Source organism: Mustela nivalis (genome assembly GCF_964662115.1).
Source record: "Mustela nivalis genome assembly, chromosome: 4".
In the NCBI taxonomy this organism is placed as follows: Eukaryota; Metazoa; Chordata; class Mammalia; order Carnivora; family Mustelidae; genus Mustela; species Mustela nivalis.
Window position 1 is genome coordinate 111,450,763 of NC_139023.1, and position 18,219 is coordinate 111,468,981.

General features: G+C 34.4%; 1 protein-coding gene across 12 annotated transcripts in view; it reads right to left on the bottom strand.

Annotated features, from left to right (window-relative positions):
• The window catches only part of PDLIM5 (PDZ and LIM domain 5), a 204,045-nt gene that overhangs the window by 33,398 nt on the left and 152,428 nt on the right, over positions 1–18,219 (bottom strand). For all 12 annotated transcript variants that reach the window (XM_082728192.1, XM_082728200.1, XM_082728191.1 and 9 more), the window contains one exon: positions 15,688–15,875. In XM_082728192.1, the coding sequence (XP_082584318.1) occupies positions 15,688–15,875 (188 nt within the window). The remainder of the gene's footprint in view (positions 1–15,687; positions 15,876–18,219) is intronic.

Here is an 18,219-nt window from a genome sequence, read left to right on the forward strand (position 1 = left end):
AATGTGGTCTAAATCTGGAAGTTCTAATCTCTGGATCAGTTTAGAAGGAGATGACAGTGATAACTGAGATGGCTAATTTCTGCTACTTTAATTTCCTTAATGAGCCTGCCAGGATAAATTTAGGAATAATTATGAAAGCACTGTTTTTTATTTGCCCTGGTATGCCTAACAGCTTAGATTATCACTTTTAAGCCCTTTATGTATTCTATAAAAGATGAGTTTCCTACAGAGATCTAATTTTTTTTCCCTAAATCTAGCTGCCCATACTTTTAATGGCTGCAAAGTTCCTGAAATAAAACATATGAATAAAAGGTCAGATTCTTCGTGTTTTGAGAAAGAGACAGACATTTAGAAGATGTACATAACTATTTCAGAAAGGAAAATAAAATTATAGATGTAGCTTTTGCTAATGACAAAGAGTCTTGAGCATCTGAACATTAAATTCATTTTTTGTTGTACAAACTCTACATCGGTGTGGAATATTTCAACTAGTAAATTTGAATTAAGATGAAGCAGTGAGAAAGTTATGCCAATAAATCTAGGAATAACCATAAAATATTTCTCTAAATCCTGCAGTATTTTTTTCTTACTAGATCAGAAATAAGGCTGATATCAAGAATACTAATGCTCCCTCCCTGAAAGGAAAAAGACAAATGTTTACAGCCTCAACAAGACAGACGTCATGTGTGAGGGTTTATGGTGTGAAAAACAACTGGCTCAAATGCAAAGGGTATTCCAGTTATAAACACTGAAGCTAATGTTGTACTTATATAAATAACTAGGCTACATCAAAGTGACATTCTGGCACTCCTAGGGAGATAAAGGACTGTAATTCAACATCTCAGAGAATTTGTTCACAAAGGTATGGTAGAAATTTTATACATACTAAATCGGGTAGCAATGATGGCAACATACTTGCATATTATCTCTGCGCAGCAAGTGCTTTCTTCTCTGCTCCTTCACCGACCATCTCAAACAGATGGTAGCCAAGAGAAGCATAGAATCCATGCATTTTGTCTGTCAGGCTCCTTATGTTGAAAGCACAAGCAAGCCTACTCTTCATTATCCAGGCATGAAATCATATCCAGTACAAATAGGAAAGGTTTAAAGTTAAGCCAAGATCTAGGATCAGAGGAAAGTACATTCTAGAGAGGTTTGTGCAAATTTTATTAAATGGAATCAAGGATTTTTGTGTTATTCAATGATTAAAAGCAACACTGACAGATTAAACTATTATCAGTTCTCTAAGCAGCAGAGAATGCTGGTATGTATGCCATAAAGAATTGGAACAGGTGTGCCCAAGACTAAGTATCAAATATTTCCGCAACTTCAGGAGGTTTGTTTCTTCCATTAGCAACCAGCCTTTCAACTCTGAGAACCCAGATTAAACTGGATCTAGAGTGTCTTAATTAAAGTGAGCATGGGGACCTGGGTTAGGTTCAGTTCTCTTCTTAATTTGTTGCATCACGTGTCATTAAAATTTGGGATATATGCACTTGCCTTTTTCTCCCAACTGGCTGACCTTACACAGAAAACTTCTTATATGATCAGAGTTACAAGCAAAAGAAACCCAGTGTGAACCTTGCAGATAAAAATATGAGATCTTAAAATATCTGGTTTTGCCTTCATTCAATTAGAAATCAACACATTATTTATCTGTTACATAGAGAATTTTCTAAATAATCTCGATATCACTGTTACAATTTCTGATTTTATAGTAGGAAGACAAATCCTGCTCTGTGGGTGCTCAATGTGTTTCATATTAAAGAAAAGACAGGGGGGTGGGGAGGGAGAGAGGAGAAGTAATAATAAGGAAAAAGAAACAAAAAATAAAAGCACAGATAAATTATTAGAAAAAACAAAAAAACAAATCCAAAGCATCATTTACAACCTTGAGAATACTAAAAAAAAGGTCACTGGTGAACTCATACAGAATCTAAGCTAAGAATTTATTTAAAATACTAAATTTGTAAAATTTTGCTCATATTTGGATGGCAAAACTGTGATGGACATATACTAAAATTAGTTATACTCACAATATAACATATCTTATTTCCAAAGTAACATGAAACCCAAATGGGCTTGGCTTTTACCATTTTCCCACAAACTTTCATCTGTTTATGTAAGTGAGAAAACAGACTAGTCTCAGAAATAAAGGAGAAAGATAACTCAGGTTTGAGTCGCTCATATAAATACATTTCTTTTAATGTAGGAGGAAAAAAAAAAACCTGAAGCAGAAAGAGGAATAAAATTTAAGGAGCATTCCCCATGTCAAACAGTATCAACAATGTCTCTCAAGATGATACATGTTACTGAAAAATTAAAATACTCTTGGAATACTCCTTATGTTTCCTAACTACTATCACTAATTCTCTAAGATACTTTTCTCAATTAAAACCATTAGATCTCTGAAAAAATGATACTTTATTATCATTATCCAAAGTTATGTTTGAAATTCACATGTTTTAAAAGCAGAGAACACTGCTCAGCTATTTTATGCTGGAGAAGCAATAGAGCTACCATAATGATTAATGTTAAGATAACATTCGGGCTCCTTGTTCTGCTAATTTCTAGCTCCATGAGTGCAGGAATGTATTACATTTCCTCACGTGTAAAACAGCAACTACCTCAAAATGTGGGAGCCTAAGTGAGGTGGTATAAGTAAAATGTTTATGTACATTTTCTTGAATGTGTAAGAAATGCTTCATAAATGTCAATTATTATCATACAACAACATAGGATTTTGTGTGGTTAAAAAAATAAAGTATCTTTTGATGGCTGCATAGTATTCGTACCCCTGGGGATAAAAATATATGTTTATAAAAAATAAAAAATAAAAAATAAATAAAAAAAATAAAGTATCAACTCATTCAATAACTACTTAGAAAATACATACAATGTTTTAGATCTAGGAACTCTTGGTATGAAAGATACACCCAAGAATAAGATATCTGCCCCAAAGAATTTATCTTCTTACATACAGGTGTTGTTCACAAAGAGGCAACAGAGTGCCTTCAGATTAGTGTTGTCAAGGGTGCTTGTGACTCCAAGAAAAGTTTTCATATACTATACAGAATTATCAAGCATAGTTTTTCTTATTCCTATGGTTTACAGCTAGGTTTGGCAATTTTCTTCTGTAAATGGTCAGAGAATAAATATTTTTGGTTTTGTGGGACATATAGTTTATGTTGCAACTATTCACCTCTTGCCCTAGGAATGGAGCCACAGACATCATGTAACAAATGTAAATAAATGAGCATGTCAGTGCTCCAATAAAACTTTATTTATAAAAACAGGTGGTGGGCCATAGACCAAAGACCATAGTTTGCCAACCCGTGGTTTAAACCATAGGCATCAATTAATAAGAAATCATCATTCTTTATGAAAATCACGTATGAGTAAATCCTGGTATCTTCCCTTAAGATTTAATATTTTAATTTTAGGATGAAAGAAAAATGGGGAGAAAGAAGAGCTCTCACAACTGTGTTCTTGCATCAGCACTGGAAAGCTTCCAACACAGAAATAAATTCCAGTTTAGGGGAAAAAGAAGACGACGACAATCGATGGTTGTTACCTTTATTTTTTCCTGAGAATCATGATTCTAAACCAAAATCTACTTGTTACACAAAAAGACAAAGCATATTTACATGCTTTACACCACAGTTTTAAGAGTGGAGAGCTCCAGCCCAGCCTTTATGGCAAGTGGACTGTTTAGTTTAATGATGTCAAAATGCAGGGGAGCAGATGGCAGTAAAACATTATTAGAAGAGATGAAACATAGGCAACTGGTAGCAGTTTACTTATTCATATAAAAATTTTAAAATGGAACCAATAAATCTATCCATCTTAGCTAAGCAAATCTAGTTATCTCGATTTATTACTGTAACGTAAAGCCTACAATGAAATTTGGGATGGTTGTAGAAACTATAATTTCCTTTCTCACCCCTATCTTCTTTAGATTTCAAATAAAAGATAGAATTTATATCCACTTAAAACTGAGATGCACATCATTCAATCTTTGATCTAATCAGATCTCATAAATACATCTGAGTCTTTCTTGGGAAAAAAAAAAAAAAAAGAATACATCAGCTCTCTCTAAAGCTCTATCCATAATGAATAAATAAGCTTTTCTCTATTGCTAAAATGCAGCACACAGCAGAGGCAGGGTATAGTAAGGGTCATGTTAACTAGAATCTTAGCTAAATTTTAAAAGTGGAGTTTAGATGCAAAGAAAATGTTACTTAAAGCAGACCTTAATAGCTGTAGTCACCTGGTTTATGCAAAGCAAGACTCCTTTCTGCAGAGAGGATTTAGTCCTCTTCAAATGTAGTCATTGATATTATCTTTTGACACAAGAAAATGCACTATTTTGTCAAAATAACAGAATTCAACTTAGTTGGAATTTTTATTTTTAAGATTTTATTTATTTATTTGTGTGTGAGAGAGAGACAGAGAGACAGAGAATGCACAAGCAGGGGGAGCAGCAGGCAGAGGGAAGAGCAGAGTCCCCGCTGAGGCTGAGTAAGGAGCCCAATTGGGGACTTGATCCCAGGACCCTGGGATCATGACCTGAGCTGAAGGCAGATGCTTAACTGACTGAGCCACCCAGGTGCCCCAAGTTCAACTTAGTTCTGAAAAACTCTGATTTCTCTCAGACTCTGCTGCCTCACTAGTAAAATGATGCCCACTTAAAATTTAATGACATTGTCTTATTGCACACCGAATAAAAATATATTTAAAAACTTAAAATATTATAAAAAATGATTACCATTAATCAATGATATCCACAATTTTACTGTTAATTAAGAATTTTTTGCTTCCTACAAGACTACCCATTATACTCCCAAGTTCTAAATGCCCAAATGGGGATGGTGAGTATTCCCTAAGACTGGAAGCAATAGAAGCTAAAATTAACTAAATACTAATATTGAAAAGGTTGTGACTTTTTCCCTTTCTCATTTGACCAAAAGAAATCTACTCTGTCCCTAAAAGACTTCCAAATGATCCTAACTTTTCTATTTACAGCTTACTTGCACTGTGTTTTTCAAAACGTAATTCATGTTTTTAAGAAAAATCAGCAACTGTTATAAATCTTATCACAGATTAAGAACCCTTGCGTTTACTACATATAATAAAAACTGTTTCAAAAAGAAAAAAATAGGGCGCCTGGGTGGCTCAGTGAGTTAAAGCCTCTGCCTTCAGCTCAGGCCATGATCCCAGGGTCCTGGGATCGAGGCCCGCATCGGGCTCTCTGCTCAGCGGGGAGCCTGCTTCCTCTCCTCTCTCTCTGCCTGCCCCTCTGCCTACTTGTGATCTCTGTCTGTCAAATAAATAAATAAATAAATCTTTAAAAGAAAAAAATAAAAGAATCTATGTATATGAACATATAATCTGATATATTTCTTCCTAGGAGTATCAAAGATTATAGATGGCGAATATTAAATAAAATAGTGCTAGTGTGCTCAGTATGTCACCATCAATTAAATGCCTTTTCTTTCATCAACAGAGTTATCTCCCTCCATGGATATATTTAACAATAAAAGTAAAAAAAGAAATCTATTACTTTTTTGCCAACATCAGGGACATAAGAATAAACAAGGCATTGTGAGTACATCCAATAAATGATAACAAGCTATAAAAGATGCTAATGAAAACAGCAAAAGGAAAAATTTTAGCACACCTAGACAATACTAAGTACTGTAAAAGAACATACAACAGAGCCTTTTATTTTCAATGGATTTATGAAATAGCTTTCTACAGAAAATAGTGATTACAATATTAGCGAATATTATATAGCTTAATGATTTTGAGTAAGAAATTATGTTATTTATTAAATACTTAATATAATGTTATTAAAATTTAAATATCACAAATGTTCTTACAAGCTACCTATTTTAAAAGTGGGAAAGAAGAAAAAAATCCTATAATTAATGAAAAAAAAGTTTTAAGCGTATCTATCTACTTAAAGCTTTCTGAATTATACATATGTGTATAAATATACATATATACATACATATACAACATGAGTTTAATTTTTGACTGGTAAGGTTCTACAGAATTTTTCTTCTTTTGTCTTGTAAGAAACCCCTTTTCCATATCCTAATGTTTATTTCCATGTCCATATGTAACACAAGTCCTTCCTGCAAAGGCAAAGAATGCAATGCCAGAGCTACTTACCTCACAATTCTAACTATAAAGAGTTGGAAAAGAATAAATATTTAGAAAATGATGATTTCGGGGTAATTAATGTACTTGCCTATGGAAATGCTGCACAAATAGACTATAAAAGTATGTTATAAAAGTAAACTTTAACTTATTTCTCAAGTATAATACAAGATACAACCTACTCTTATTTTCTAACTAGACATATTACATTAAAATAACTTAGACATATTCAACCAATTTTCTGTTCCATAATCTGACCTACTCAAAACCAAGTATAGTTTCTCCAAGCCAAATACAACCCTACCAGTGTTTTAGTAGAGGATAAATAAATGCCCTCTACGGAACAAAGCTCCTTGGAAGAGCAATGTTGGATCTTGCCTCCCAGTCAGGTTAAAATGTGAAGCTGCGTTCTTTTGCCCTTAGAATTCTCTCCATTTCCATGGCCACTGCCTAGGGTAACATCATTGTCACTGTACTGGATTTCCTCAACCACCTCTTAATTTAATGTCCAGGACTCCAATCTTAATGCCTACACTGAGGTCATAATGAGGTTTTAAATACATTAACACAATAATGATCTAATAATGCAAACCTGATTGTCACTTTCCCGTTTACAGATCTGTTAAGGCCATCAATCCACTGACTTCCTTTCTGACTTTCAAAGCCCTTTTCTGACCAGGTCCCCATTAATCCATCCAACTCTTTTTCTGGCCACTATATAGTCCTGAACATACTGAACAACTTGCTCTTCCTCCAAGAAGCCAAGTTCTCTGAGAGTTTTTGCATATGTTGTTCCCTTTCCAACTTGGCCTCTTCCAAAAAATATTCAAGGGGCATTGGCTACATATGATTTTACTGTAGGCATAAATATTCACACTTTATTCCTGCATAAAATAGGACTCCATTATAAACTCTAATACAAACAAATATTCTATCTCAAGATTGTATCACTGGAACTTTATTGGTCTCTTTCCATCAATCTAGACTTCCCTGCCTTCTGACCTGTCCCCTGTAATCTAACTTAACTCTGTACCTTTTTTGCTGATTTCTGTAATTTACTGTTGCTTTAATTTGCATCCATGTTAACTTTTCCACATTGACAAAGTGAGTGGCTATCTCTAATATTTATTCTGCATCCCACTGTTTGGTTCCTTATAGGCCATATATTTCCATATTTTTTAAGAAAAAAATTCAGATCAGGGCTTCAGATCTATTACTACTTTTTTAATTGCTAGAAATAAATAATACAGTACTAGTTATAGTACTGCTGATGTTCACAAGTTTTAAGTCTTATGGCAGTTTAATGCTTCAAGGACAGTGGAGTCCTCTGCTCCCTAAGCAGTATGTGTAGTTTTTAATGGCAGCCTTTGGCAGACAGCATGTCCATGTTTGTTCAGTGACTGTTGTGGGGATTTCAAGTCCGGTAGAAGGAAAGAACAATGTGTTGTAAGTCCCTCAAATCATATGAAGAAGATGTCCAAAATATAACAAACTGACCTATCCACCCACTCATCTACTTAGCCACTGTCATTGACTGAAGGCCTATAAACCAGGCCAGGTATTGTTCAGGTAGTGCAAAACGAAGATTAGTAAGACTTGGTCCCTGTCCTTAAGAGGATCTAAAAACAGTGACGAAGGACACATATGTAAGTTACAATGAATAGATGAATGCTGTAATAAAGCAATCGTCAACATTTTGTAGGAACACAGAGAAAGAATAGCCGATTATTGAGAGGACTCAAGAAAGGTTCACAAAGGAGATAACATCTGATCTTGAAGAATGAATGGAAATTTTTCAGGGGTAGAAGGTGGAAAAGTATTTCAAATAAGAGCAGCAGCTTTACAAAGCACAGAGGTGTGTGCGCTACGAATGGTGTGAACTTCTGAACTTTAGTGCGACGGGAGTGCAGAGAACATGAAGAACTGTATAACAGAACAGGCTACAGAAGGAGGCTGGCACAAGGTAATAAAGGGCACATAAGCTCTATTAAGAAGCCAAACATTTCATGTGTGGGAAGCAGAGAGCTCAAAACATTTTCAAGCTGAGAAGTCACATGAGAACTGTTCTGCCGGATGTTAACAGTGTGAGCTACTAATGCTGTCACTAAAAGGCAGAGAGGTAAAAACTTAACCTTTCCTGAGTACCATCTATGTATCATCTACGCAGCACTTCAATATATGTTGCATCATTTGTGTGTATGCATACACGCTTATTCACATACATACAAAACAACGTTAACAGGGAACTTTTTTTAGACTCTTATTTTAACAGATAAAGAAACTGAAGGCTCAAATGCTCCATGAAGGGATCTCTGGCCTTCTGAAATCCACGCCTATTCTTCAGAGCCGCTGCCTGTCGGCAAAGCTGGTTAGATGAACAAAACGCCGGGCCAGCAAAGCACTGATTATATTCTGATGAATGGGTCATTCTCATTTTGTGTAAAATTAAACTCAAGTTAGAAAACTGATGCGCGTCCAACATCTCACAGCTCTTCTGACTTTTAAGACTGAATTTGTGAGGAACATCTGACTATATTTGGTAAAACAGAAATATTTGGTATCTGCATCAAATGAACTGAACTTATACAATCTGGAATCTGTAACCTAAAGAGAATCTAAGGAAAACATTACACAGCAAATTAGATCACCTACATAAACACAGAACATATTTGTAACTTATACCATAAAATTTATGAATGTTTTGGTAACATCCCTCTAACTACTCATTAGTTGTATACAATATGAAGACTTTAATCATTAAAGTATCTACTAGACCTACAAATACAGTGAATGAAAACAAAAGTTTAAAAAAGTACAAATCCCCAGTTCTGAAAACTAACAAGAAGAATGTCACCTTTTACCTATCTTTCTAGATCAAGTTAACATTTCTAAAGGGACTACTACATCTGAATTATTAAAGTATTAAAGGTGCAGGGCAAGTAGAAAGTAGTATTACTAAATTACATAAAACTCAAGCTTGGATTCTTATTTCTATTGTATCTTAATACTTTCATGCAGACTATGAACTTTTCAACATCTTACATCATAAAATAGGTCTTTGCCAGTCACTGACAATCTTGCGCATGCATGTGTGGTGGTGTATGTTAAACTCCATGCCTGAGAAAAAGATAATCCAACTTAAACTATAATGCTGTTAACATATACCCCTAGTTCTTCTTAATGACTTCTGTAGCATCACCATATTTTTGAAAGACTTTGGGTAACACAAGCTATGTAACACCACAAAAGAAATGATCTAAGTTGGGGAGGGTATGTGCTTTGGTGAGTGCTGTGAAGTGTGTAAACCTGGTGATTCACAGACCTGTACCCCTGGGGATAAAAATATATGTTTATAAAAAATAAAAAATTAAAAAAAAAAAAAAAAAGAAATGATCTAAGATTTAAAGTCAGAACTTTATTGGTGATAATGGAAGCCCTAACAGATTCAGAACACACTAGAAGGTCTTAAAATTTCAGTCTTTTCAATGAAGTATTTTGGGGGGGGGGGGCTATCATTTCAAAACCACATTAGTCATCCCAATAGACAAAAGTACGTCTAAAATACTTAAATAAACAATTTCCAAATTTTTCCTTAACTACTAAGACATAGTAAGAAATACTGTGACACAAAATATACATGTTTACCTGCTGACCTCAAATATATGTGTTTGTACTTATAAACACATACAAGCTAAAACCACATTTTCATAACATGATACCTCCCTACTTTTACTATGTTAAAATACTTAATATATTAAAATATATATTTCATTTTTTTAAATGAAAATACTGGCTATGATCCATTAAATTGATTTCAGGATCAACCAAGTGGGTTACAGACTGCAACTCAGTAATTTTTATCTCATCCTCCTCACCCAACTCTAGAACTTATTTTAAAATGACATCACTGGTAACAGTCACTCTTTGATGATGATGGTGGGGAGGGGTTCTTTTTTCACCTACATTAGAACACAGCTATGAAGTATCAAAAGAAAGAAGCCTGAAGTTTTCTGTGTGAGAGAACTCCATACTTTATCAGGCAGCAACTGGCCTTTCTAACTTTTGCCTCTCCGTTGCTGGCACTGTAGTTTTCACAGATGAACTGTGAAGAACCCAAGAACCCATAATGAGACAGCTATCCCCTTCTAAATCAAAAGAACCTTTTTATTTGCATTAGGAAGCTCTTAAAACTACTTACCAAATAGTGAGAGTAGATTCTGAGGTGGTTTTGTTTTGTTTTTAAATATGGCGGGGATTTTGTATTTATTTTACAATTTTTATAAAATAGTGTCAAGTAAGTAAATTTTACATCATATAATACGCATTAAATGCCAATTTGTAGCACCTAGAGCAAAACAGACAGGCGTTCCGCAAATATTTTCTAATTTGAGCTAAGCATCATGATGTATGTAATTCATCTATGATCACAATGGTACATACATTTTATGATATTAATGCTTTATAATGTTATATAATGTTTATACTCTTGTAATCTTGCTGAAATTAAATTATTTTTTCTGTAAAAAGTATAATCTTCTAAATACTGACCATATGAGTCATGTTATTTGACTGCTTTGATAATTATAACAAATTACACTCAAAGAAGACAGGATTCTGTTGCCCTCTTGTGGTAATTTTGCTGTAATATCTTCTTCAGAAATTTTGCCTCAATTTTTTTCTTTTCCCTTTAATAGTCAGTTCCTTTAACAGACCCATAAGCCAGACCATAGTTTCTGAATTTATAAAAGCAGTATATATATCCTTTGTCCTCTCCAGTGCCTATACTTAATGCCCTCCCATCAGTTTCTATGTCAGATAGTCGTTCCCTCACTTTCTTAAGAAATGTTCTCTTGTTTCCTTCCAATTCTAAACCGAGGAGATTTTTCTTAAAGTTATTTTCTATAGTCTAATGCACATAAAAAATAATTAGAGCAGATCTCCACCTCATAGAGAAGCTTCAAGTAAATGGAAAGTAACTAAAAATGTAGGAGGTTGAGCTGTTGGCATTTTCTCCCAAGACAAGGGGACTTGTTAAATCAATTAACAGTCCAGAAATTTCAGAAGCTAATGATATTGGTCTAAATATTTTAAGTTTTTGAAAGTGATAAACAGTCTTTAAAATAGCCTAGCTCATATGCAATGGCTTATCTCTTGCCCCCCCAACAAAAAAAAATTTTGTTAACTTCTTTGCAAAATGAGTAACACATAACAGTAATTCAAAACTATTCAAAGTGACACTATGAAATAATTTTAACTATAAATAATTAGTACTTTCCTAAAAAATAATTTTTTAATCATAAAATTAATTAGTGTCTAATATAATTTAAACACTATGGAAAATGCAAAGCAAAAGATGGATTCTTAAATTAACTAAAAATCTACTCTTACAACTGTAAAAATTCTTAAATATTGATAAATGATAAATCCTTAGAGCAATTCTTAAAAGATATATATCATATATATTTAAATATATCATTTATATCATATATATATTTAAAAGCAGTCCCTCATGTATTCAATCAATTCTTATCCCAACACTAATGAGGAAAGACTAGAAGGACATTCTATGAAGAAGGGCCAGAACATTCTCAAGCAAGGTAACATGGCATGTCTCTTAAGATGCTTTAGTAAGGCTATGGCACAGATTGTAATTTGGAAGCAGTGGGAGATGACATTGAGAAGTAAGTGGTAGTCAGACTGAAAACAGACTTCAATGATAAGTTAAGGAATAGGCAAATACAGTAAAGTATCTGCAACAGGAGGGTAGAGTGGGAAAATCAGAGTTTTAGAAAGATACTTGCTGCAGTATGAAGGACAGATTGATGGGGGGTCAAAAGAATACAAGGAAACTACTTAGAAGTTGTTTGCAATGACAAAGGCCTGAACCAAGGCAATGGTTCTGACCATAGAGAGGAGAAAAGAAACTTGAGAAAATACTCAGAAGGGAAATCATTAGGTGTTAGTTGCTATGAGAACATGGGGATAGAGGTGGGAGGTTCTCAAGCTCACGCTGGAGTTCTCGAGACTGGACCATTCCCAGAGCCAGGTAATAATATTTATTATTAATAATGCTGCATTTGAGATGCCACCTGGGAACAGCAAGTAGATCAACAATTTTGAGGATACGGAATTCAGGACACAGAGAACTCTAAACTATCAGTGGCTAGGTTGTAAAAGGAATCTGGATTACAGATCATTTAGAGAGTATAAAGACTACAAAGAGATTAAGGTTAAGGATGAGACTGGAAGCCCTTAGTTCCATCTTCTTAAGAGAAATCCTTTAATCCTATAGCCATCATCTTTATTCATGTTGGGAGAAACAGGAGATTATTTAGTCTTTCTTTATTCTGCAAATCAGAAAACGGAGGGTCAAAGAGGTTAAGTGACTTTACTTAAAGCTATTTATCTGTGGACTTGAATGAAAACTCAGGTTTCCAGATTGAGACCAAGTTGTTTTACCTTATTATTCAAATGTTCTCTTTCTATAACAAAATGATAAAAACTCTAGGATCATCTCATTAGATGCAGAAAAAGCATTTGACAAAATGCAACATCTATTCATGATAAAAACTCTCAACAAAGTAGATTTATATGGAACATATATCATAATAAAGGCTATGTATGAGAAATCCACAGCTAACGTCATATTCAGTGATGAAAAGCTGACAGCTCTTTTCCTAAGATCAAGAACAACACAGGAATGTCCACTCTTACCACTTTGATTCAACCTAGTACACAGTCCTAGTCGCAGCAATTAGACAAGAAAATGAGATAAAAAGGAATCCAAATTGGTAAGGAAAAAGTAAAATTGTCACTATTTGAAGATGACATGATAATATATTTAGAAACCCCTACAGAATCTACCAAAAAGCTCTTAGAAATAACAAAAAAATTAGTTTAGCTGCAGGGTACAAAATCAATGTACAAAAATCTGTTGCATTTTTATACACTAATGAACTACCAGAAAGAGAAATTAAGAAAGTAATCCCATTTATAATTACACCAAATATAATAAAATACCTAAGAATAAACTTAGGTAGGTGGTGGTGAAAGACCTGTTACTCTGAAAACTTATAAACCACTGATGAAAAAAATTGAAGAGAACACAAACAAATGGAAAGGCATTCCATGCTCCTGGATCAGAATAATTAATACTATTAAAATATCCATACAGTACAAAGCAATTAAGAGATTCAATGCAATCCCTAAAATACCAACAGCATTTTTCACAAAACAAAAACAAACAATCCTAAAATATGTATGGAACCACAAAGACCCTGAATAGACAGAACAATCTTGAGAAAAAAGAACAAAGCTGGAGATATCACAGTCCCAGATTTCAAACTATACTACAAAGCTATAGTAACCAAAACAGTATGGCATTGGCACAAACACAGAAAAATTGAACAACCGGCCAGGATACAGAGCCCAGAAATAAACCCATGCTTATATCGTCAATTTCTCTGTGACAGAGGAGGCAAGAACATCACAATAGGGGGGAAGACAGTCTCTTCAATACATGTTCCTGGGAAAACTGGTCAATTAAATGCAAAAGAATGAAATGGGGCCACTTTCTTTTACCATACACAAAAATAAACTAAAAATGAATTAAAGGCCTAACTTTGAGAGCTAAAACCATAATAAAACTCCTTAAAAAACATAGGCAGTAATCACTTTGACACTGACCTTAGCACCATTTTTCTAAATATGTCTTCGCAAAAGCAAAAATAAACTATTGGGACGACAGCAAAATCAAGGAAGGAAATCACTAACAAAATGAAAAGGCAACCTACTGAATTGAATGTGAGAAGATACTTGCAAATGATATACCCAATAAGGGGTTAATGTCCAAAATATAAAGGGCAACCCCAAAAACTCCAAATAATCTGATTTAAAACGGGCAAAGGACCTGAATAAACATTTTTTCAAGGAAGACATACAGATGCCAAAAGACACATGAAAAGATGCTCAACATCATTAATCATCAGGCAAATGCAAATGAAAACCACAATTCTTCTACTTGTCAGAACAGCTAAAATAAAAAAGATAAGAAATAACAAGTGCTGTCAAGGATATGGAGAAAAGAGAACTCTTGCACACTATATGTAGGAATAGAATTTGCTGCAACTGTTCTGGAACAGTATGGAAACTGCTCAAAAACTTAAAAATAGAAATATCATAGGATCTAGTAATTCCACTATTGGGTACTTACCCAAAGAAAACAGACATATTAAGTCAACAAAATTTATGCAATTCCTGTATTTATTATAGCATTATTTATAACAGCCAAGATAGGGAACCAATCCAAGTGTCCATTGACAGATGAATGGATAAAGATGTGGTATAAACATATAATGGACTATTATTCAGCGATAACAAAGGATGAGATCATGCCCTTGGTGACAACATGGATGGACCTAGAGGGTATTATGCTACGTAAAATAAATCAGAGAAAGACAATGCCATATGATTTCATTTATATGTGGAATCTAAAAACCAAACAAATAAACAAACCAACAAAACAGAGTCATAAATATAGAGAACTAAGTGGTGGCTGGCAGAAGGTAAGGGGCTGGCAGGATGGGTAAAATAGTTCAAAGGGATTAAGAAGTACAAACTTCCACTTATAAATTAAATAGGTCACAGGGATGAAAAGTACAGCATAGGGAATATATAGTCAATAATATTATAATAATGTATGGTGACAAATGGTAACTACATTTATTATGGTGAGCATAGCAGAATGTACGGAATTGTCAAGACGGTATCTTGTACATCTGGAACTAATATTACGTCAACTAATCTCAAATAAAATAGAGCAATTAAAATAAATTAAAGTATGTTTTTTCTTTCTGGAACTGTAACCTTCTTCCACTTCCGTCTCATAAATCTTCAGAGGTCAACAAGTGAAAGATTCTTTTTTCAGTAACTGATGACAATAAATGCTTCTGTTGTTATTTTGTGTATATCATCAAAACAAAAATGTCATATTTCCAAGGTTAACCTTCCAATGATACAGTTCGTTAAAAAGACTCCAAGTTGGGGTGCCTGGGTGGCTCAGTGGGTTAAAGCCTCTGCCTTCGGCTCAGGGCATGATCCCAGGGTCCTGGAATCGAGCCCCACATTGGGCTCTCTGCTCAGCAGGGAGCCTGCTTCCCCTTCTCTCTCTGCCTGCCTCTCTGCTTATTTGTGACCTCTATCTCTCAAATAAATAAATAAAATCTTAAAAAAAAAAAAAAAGACCCCAAGTTTATAATTCATACATGCTTCTCGAGTAATTTGGGAAACAAAGAAACTTCCAATTCTATAATTATGAAAAGCAAAGGGCAACTATATCAAATGCATATAGAATGTTTATGAAATACTTCAGAGGAAAATAGCTATGGCTATTCCTTGCAGATCTTTTTAAAGCTTAGATGGTTGAGAATGAGTTTCACCAGTGAATTCTATCAAATATCCTGGAAGACATTTTCATCACTAAACTTTAGAAAAACAAAAAAGTAAGAGATTTCTTTGGCATACCTGCTTGGTTGGGGTGTGGCCAGCTTGGTGACTTGACAATGTTAGCAGATCCTGGAGGCTTAAAGGCAGCAGCAGTTGTGAGACCAGCCATCCCTGGTCTGGTGGAGGCTGGGCTCTCCCGCCTCTCAGGCATGCTCCGTGCTGAAGCTACTGATGGAGACAACTGCTGAGAAGTCTCCTGGGTATTGCTAGAAAGAAAATAAGGACATTTTTGGTGAAGTCATAGCAAACTAACTTAGCAATGATCCTTTCTTTTCTCAATCTGTCAAATCTGTAAGGAAAACAAAAATATTAACTAACCAATATTTTAAAAAAGAAAAACTCGAAAACTATGACTGAGGGGCTGTCTCTCTTTGAAATGAACAATCAAACAAAAACAAAAAAAAGGGAAGAAGTCAGATTACATTTGTTTAGTACTTTGGAAATTTTCTTTCTTTCTTTCTTAAGATTTTATTTATTCATTTGAGAGAGACAGAGAGAGAATGAGAGAAAACACGAGATGCGGGATGCGGGATGCGAGATGCGGAAGGGTCACAGGGAGAAAAAGACTTCCTGCTGAGCGGGGAGCCTGATGAGGGACTTGATCCTGGACCTCCAAGATCATGACCTGAGTTGAAGGCAGTTGCTTAACCAACCAACCACCCAGGCACCCTGGAAAAATTTCCTTTAAAAGGTCTATTGTGAGAAATTAGGCAACTGAAACACTGTTACAGCCAATCCTTTCAAATAATATGGTAACTTTATCTTCCTATTCTTCTCTATCTCAATCTTTGAGAAAATCACCTACATTAAAACGACTAATGATTAGAGAATTCCTTGTGATCTCTCTGAAATGGCAGATGTTTTTTCTCTTCTTTCTCACATTCTTCTGGTATTTTATGAACTAAGTTACCCTGACATCTTACCATTCTTTTTACTTAATACTTAGTCACTCATTCATTGAACAAGTATTTAAGCACCTACTACATGCCAGACAGTGTGCTATGCACGGGCCACAGAATGGTAAACAAAAGACAACATCCCTGGCTTAAAAGAAAATCCAGTGTTCTGTATTCACAATACAGGAAAACAGGAGACAAGACGGCCATTGTCCTCACTCAGTCAGAGTTACTCTACTTGCTTAACAGGAGGCCTTATCTGCGCTGGTTCCAGTTTGATTTAGAAAGATCTTTTTACTGCCCAGTCATCTGTTACTTATAATTATACACTGTCACTCAAAAAAAAAAAATCTTAGGTAGCTCTAATTATAAATGTGTACTTTGAAATGATATAATATTATAGAGGTTTCTCTCAGGTGAAGTATAACAATAATTATTATAACAACAATAAGAAGAATACATCCTACTAACTTCTGAACAGAAATCAAGGTACTGCTTGCTTAAATAACTCCATGCACAGAAACTCAAGTCCTTCAATAACTGAAAATAACAGCTGGAAGAATAGATCAATAAAGATAGAATACTAATTAATGACCAGTAAAATAAATGTCCCTTAATCGTACTATTTAGGATGAGATTATTTCAATGAAAAGAGAGTTCAAATTCAATCATGTCCTAAAAATACCTATTTCTCCAATACTCTTGAATCTGGGATAAATACCTAACAAAGAGGCCTGAGGTTGCCTAGTCTTAGGAAGGCCTGCTTGCAAGGTTGGCCTCTAACTGGCATTTGAGAACTTGGCTGGTGAATAGTTCCCTACAGTCATATAAAACTTTCTCTAAAATATAAGAGTAGTTCACTGGGCCTAAGCTAAATAAACAATGTGGTTTATGCTAAATACCTACTTTCCTTCTGTGAGTTGGGACATACAGTATGAACTAGGCACCCCGTGACAATATAAGGAGCCCCAATAAAAACCTTAAGTACTTCGTATCTAATGAGTTTCTCTGGTAGACAACACTTGGCATGTTTTATCATAACTCACCATTGTAGGAATCAACATATCCTATGTTGAGAAAGGACTTTTGGAAACCTGAGCCTCTATTCCTCTGGACTCAATCCATGTACCCTCTCCCTTGCTGATTTTGCTTTGTATTCTCACACTATAATAAATCTTAGTCATGAGTACAACTATTTGCCCAGTTCTGTAAGTCCTCTACTGAGCGGGTGGTCCTAGAGCACTTCTGAAACTAAACAGTTTTGAAAAATCATACTAGAGCTTTTTTAACTTTCTTGAAATATTGCTTATTATTCTTCTCTGAAATCCAAATGTAACAAAGCTATAACCTTCTTTTATCATTTCTAATTAGTTTCATGAAAAACTGAAGTCCACTTGAGATGTTAGAACATACCATACAATGAAAAATTTAAGTACTTTAGTAACTGTAATAAATAAAAAGTAAAAGACTACTTACTTCATGGCAATGCTAAATACAATTATCAATAAAGATGACAGAATAAATAAAATTAATGGAAACAGAATTTAAGCTTTATAGTAGAATGGTTATGAGTAACTTTGAAAAGCTTTGTGATGAACTAATTATTTTACCTCTCTTAAGTCTCATTTACCTAAGTTTTAAATGGGGATAATAC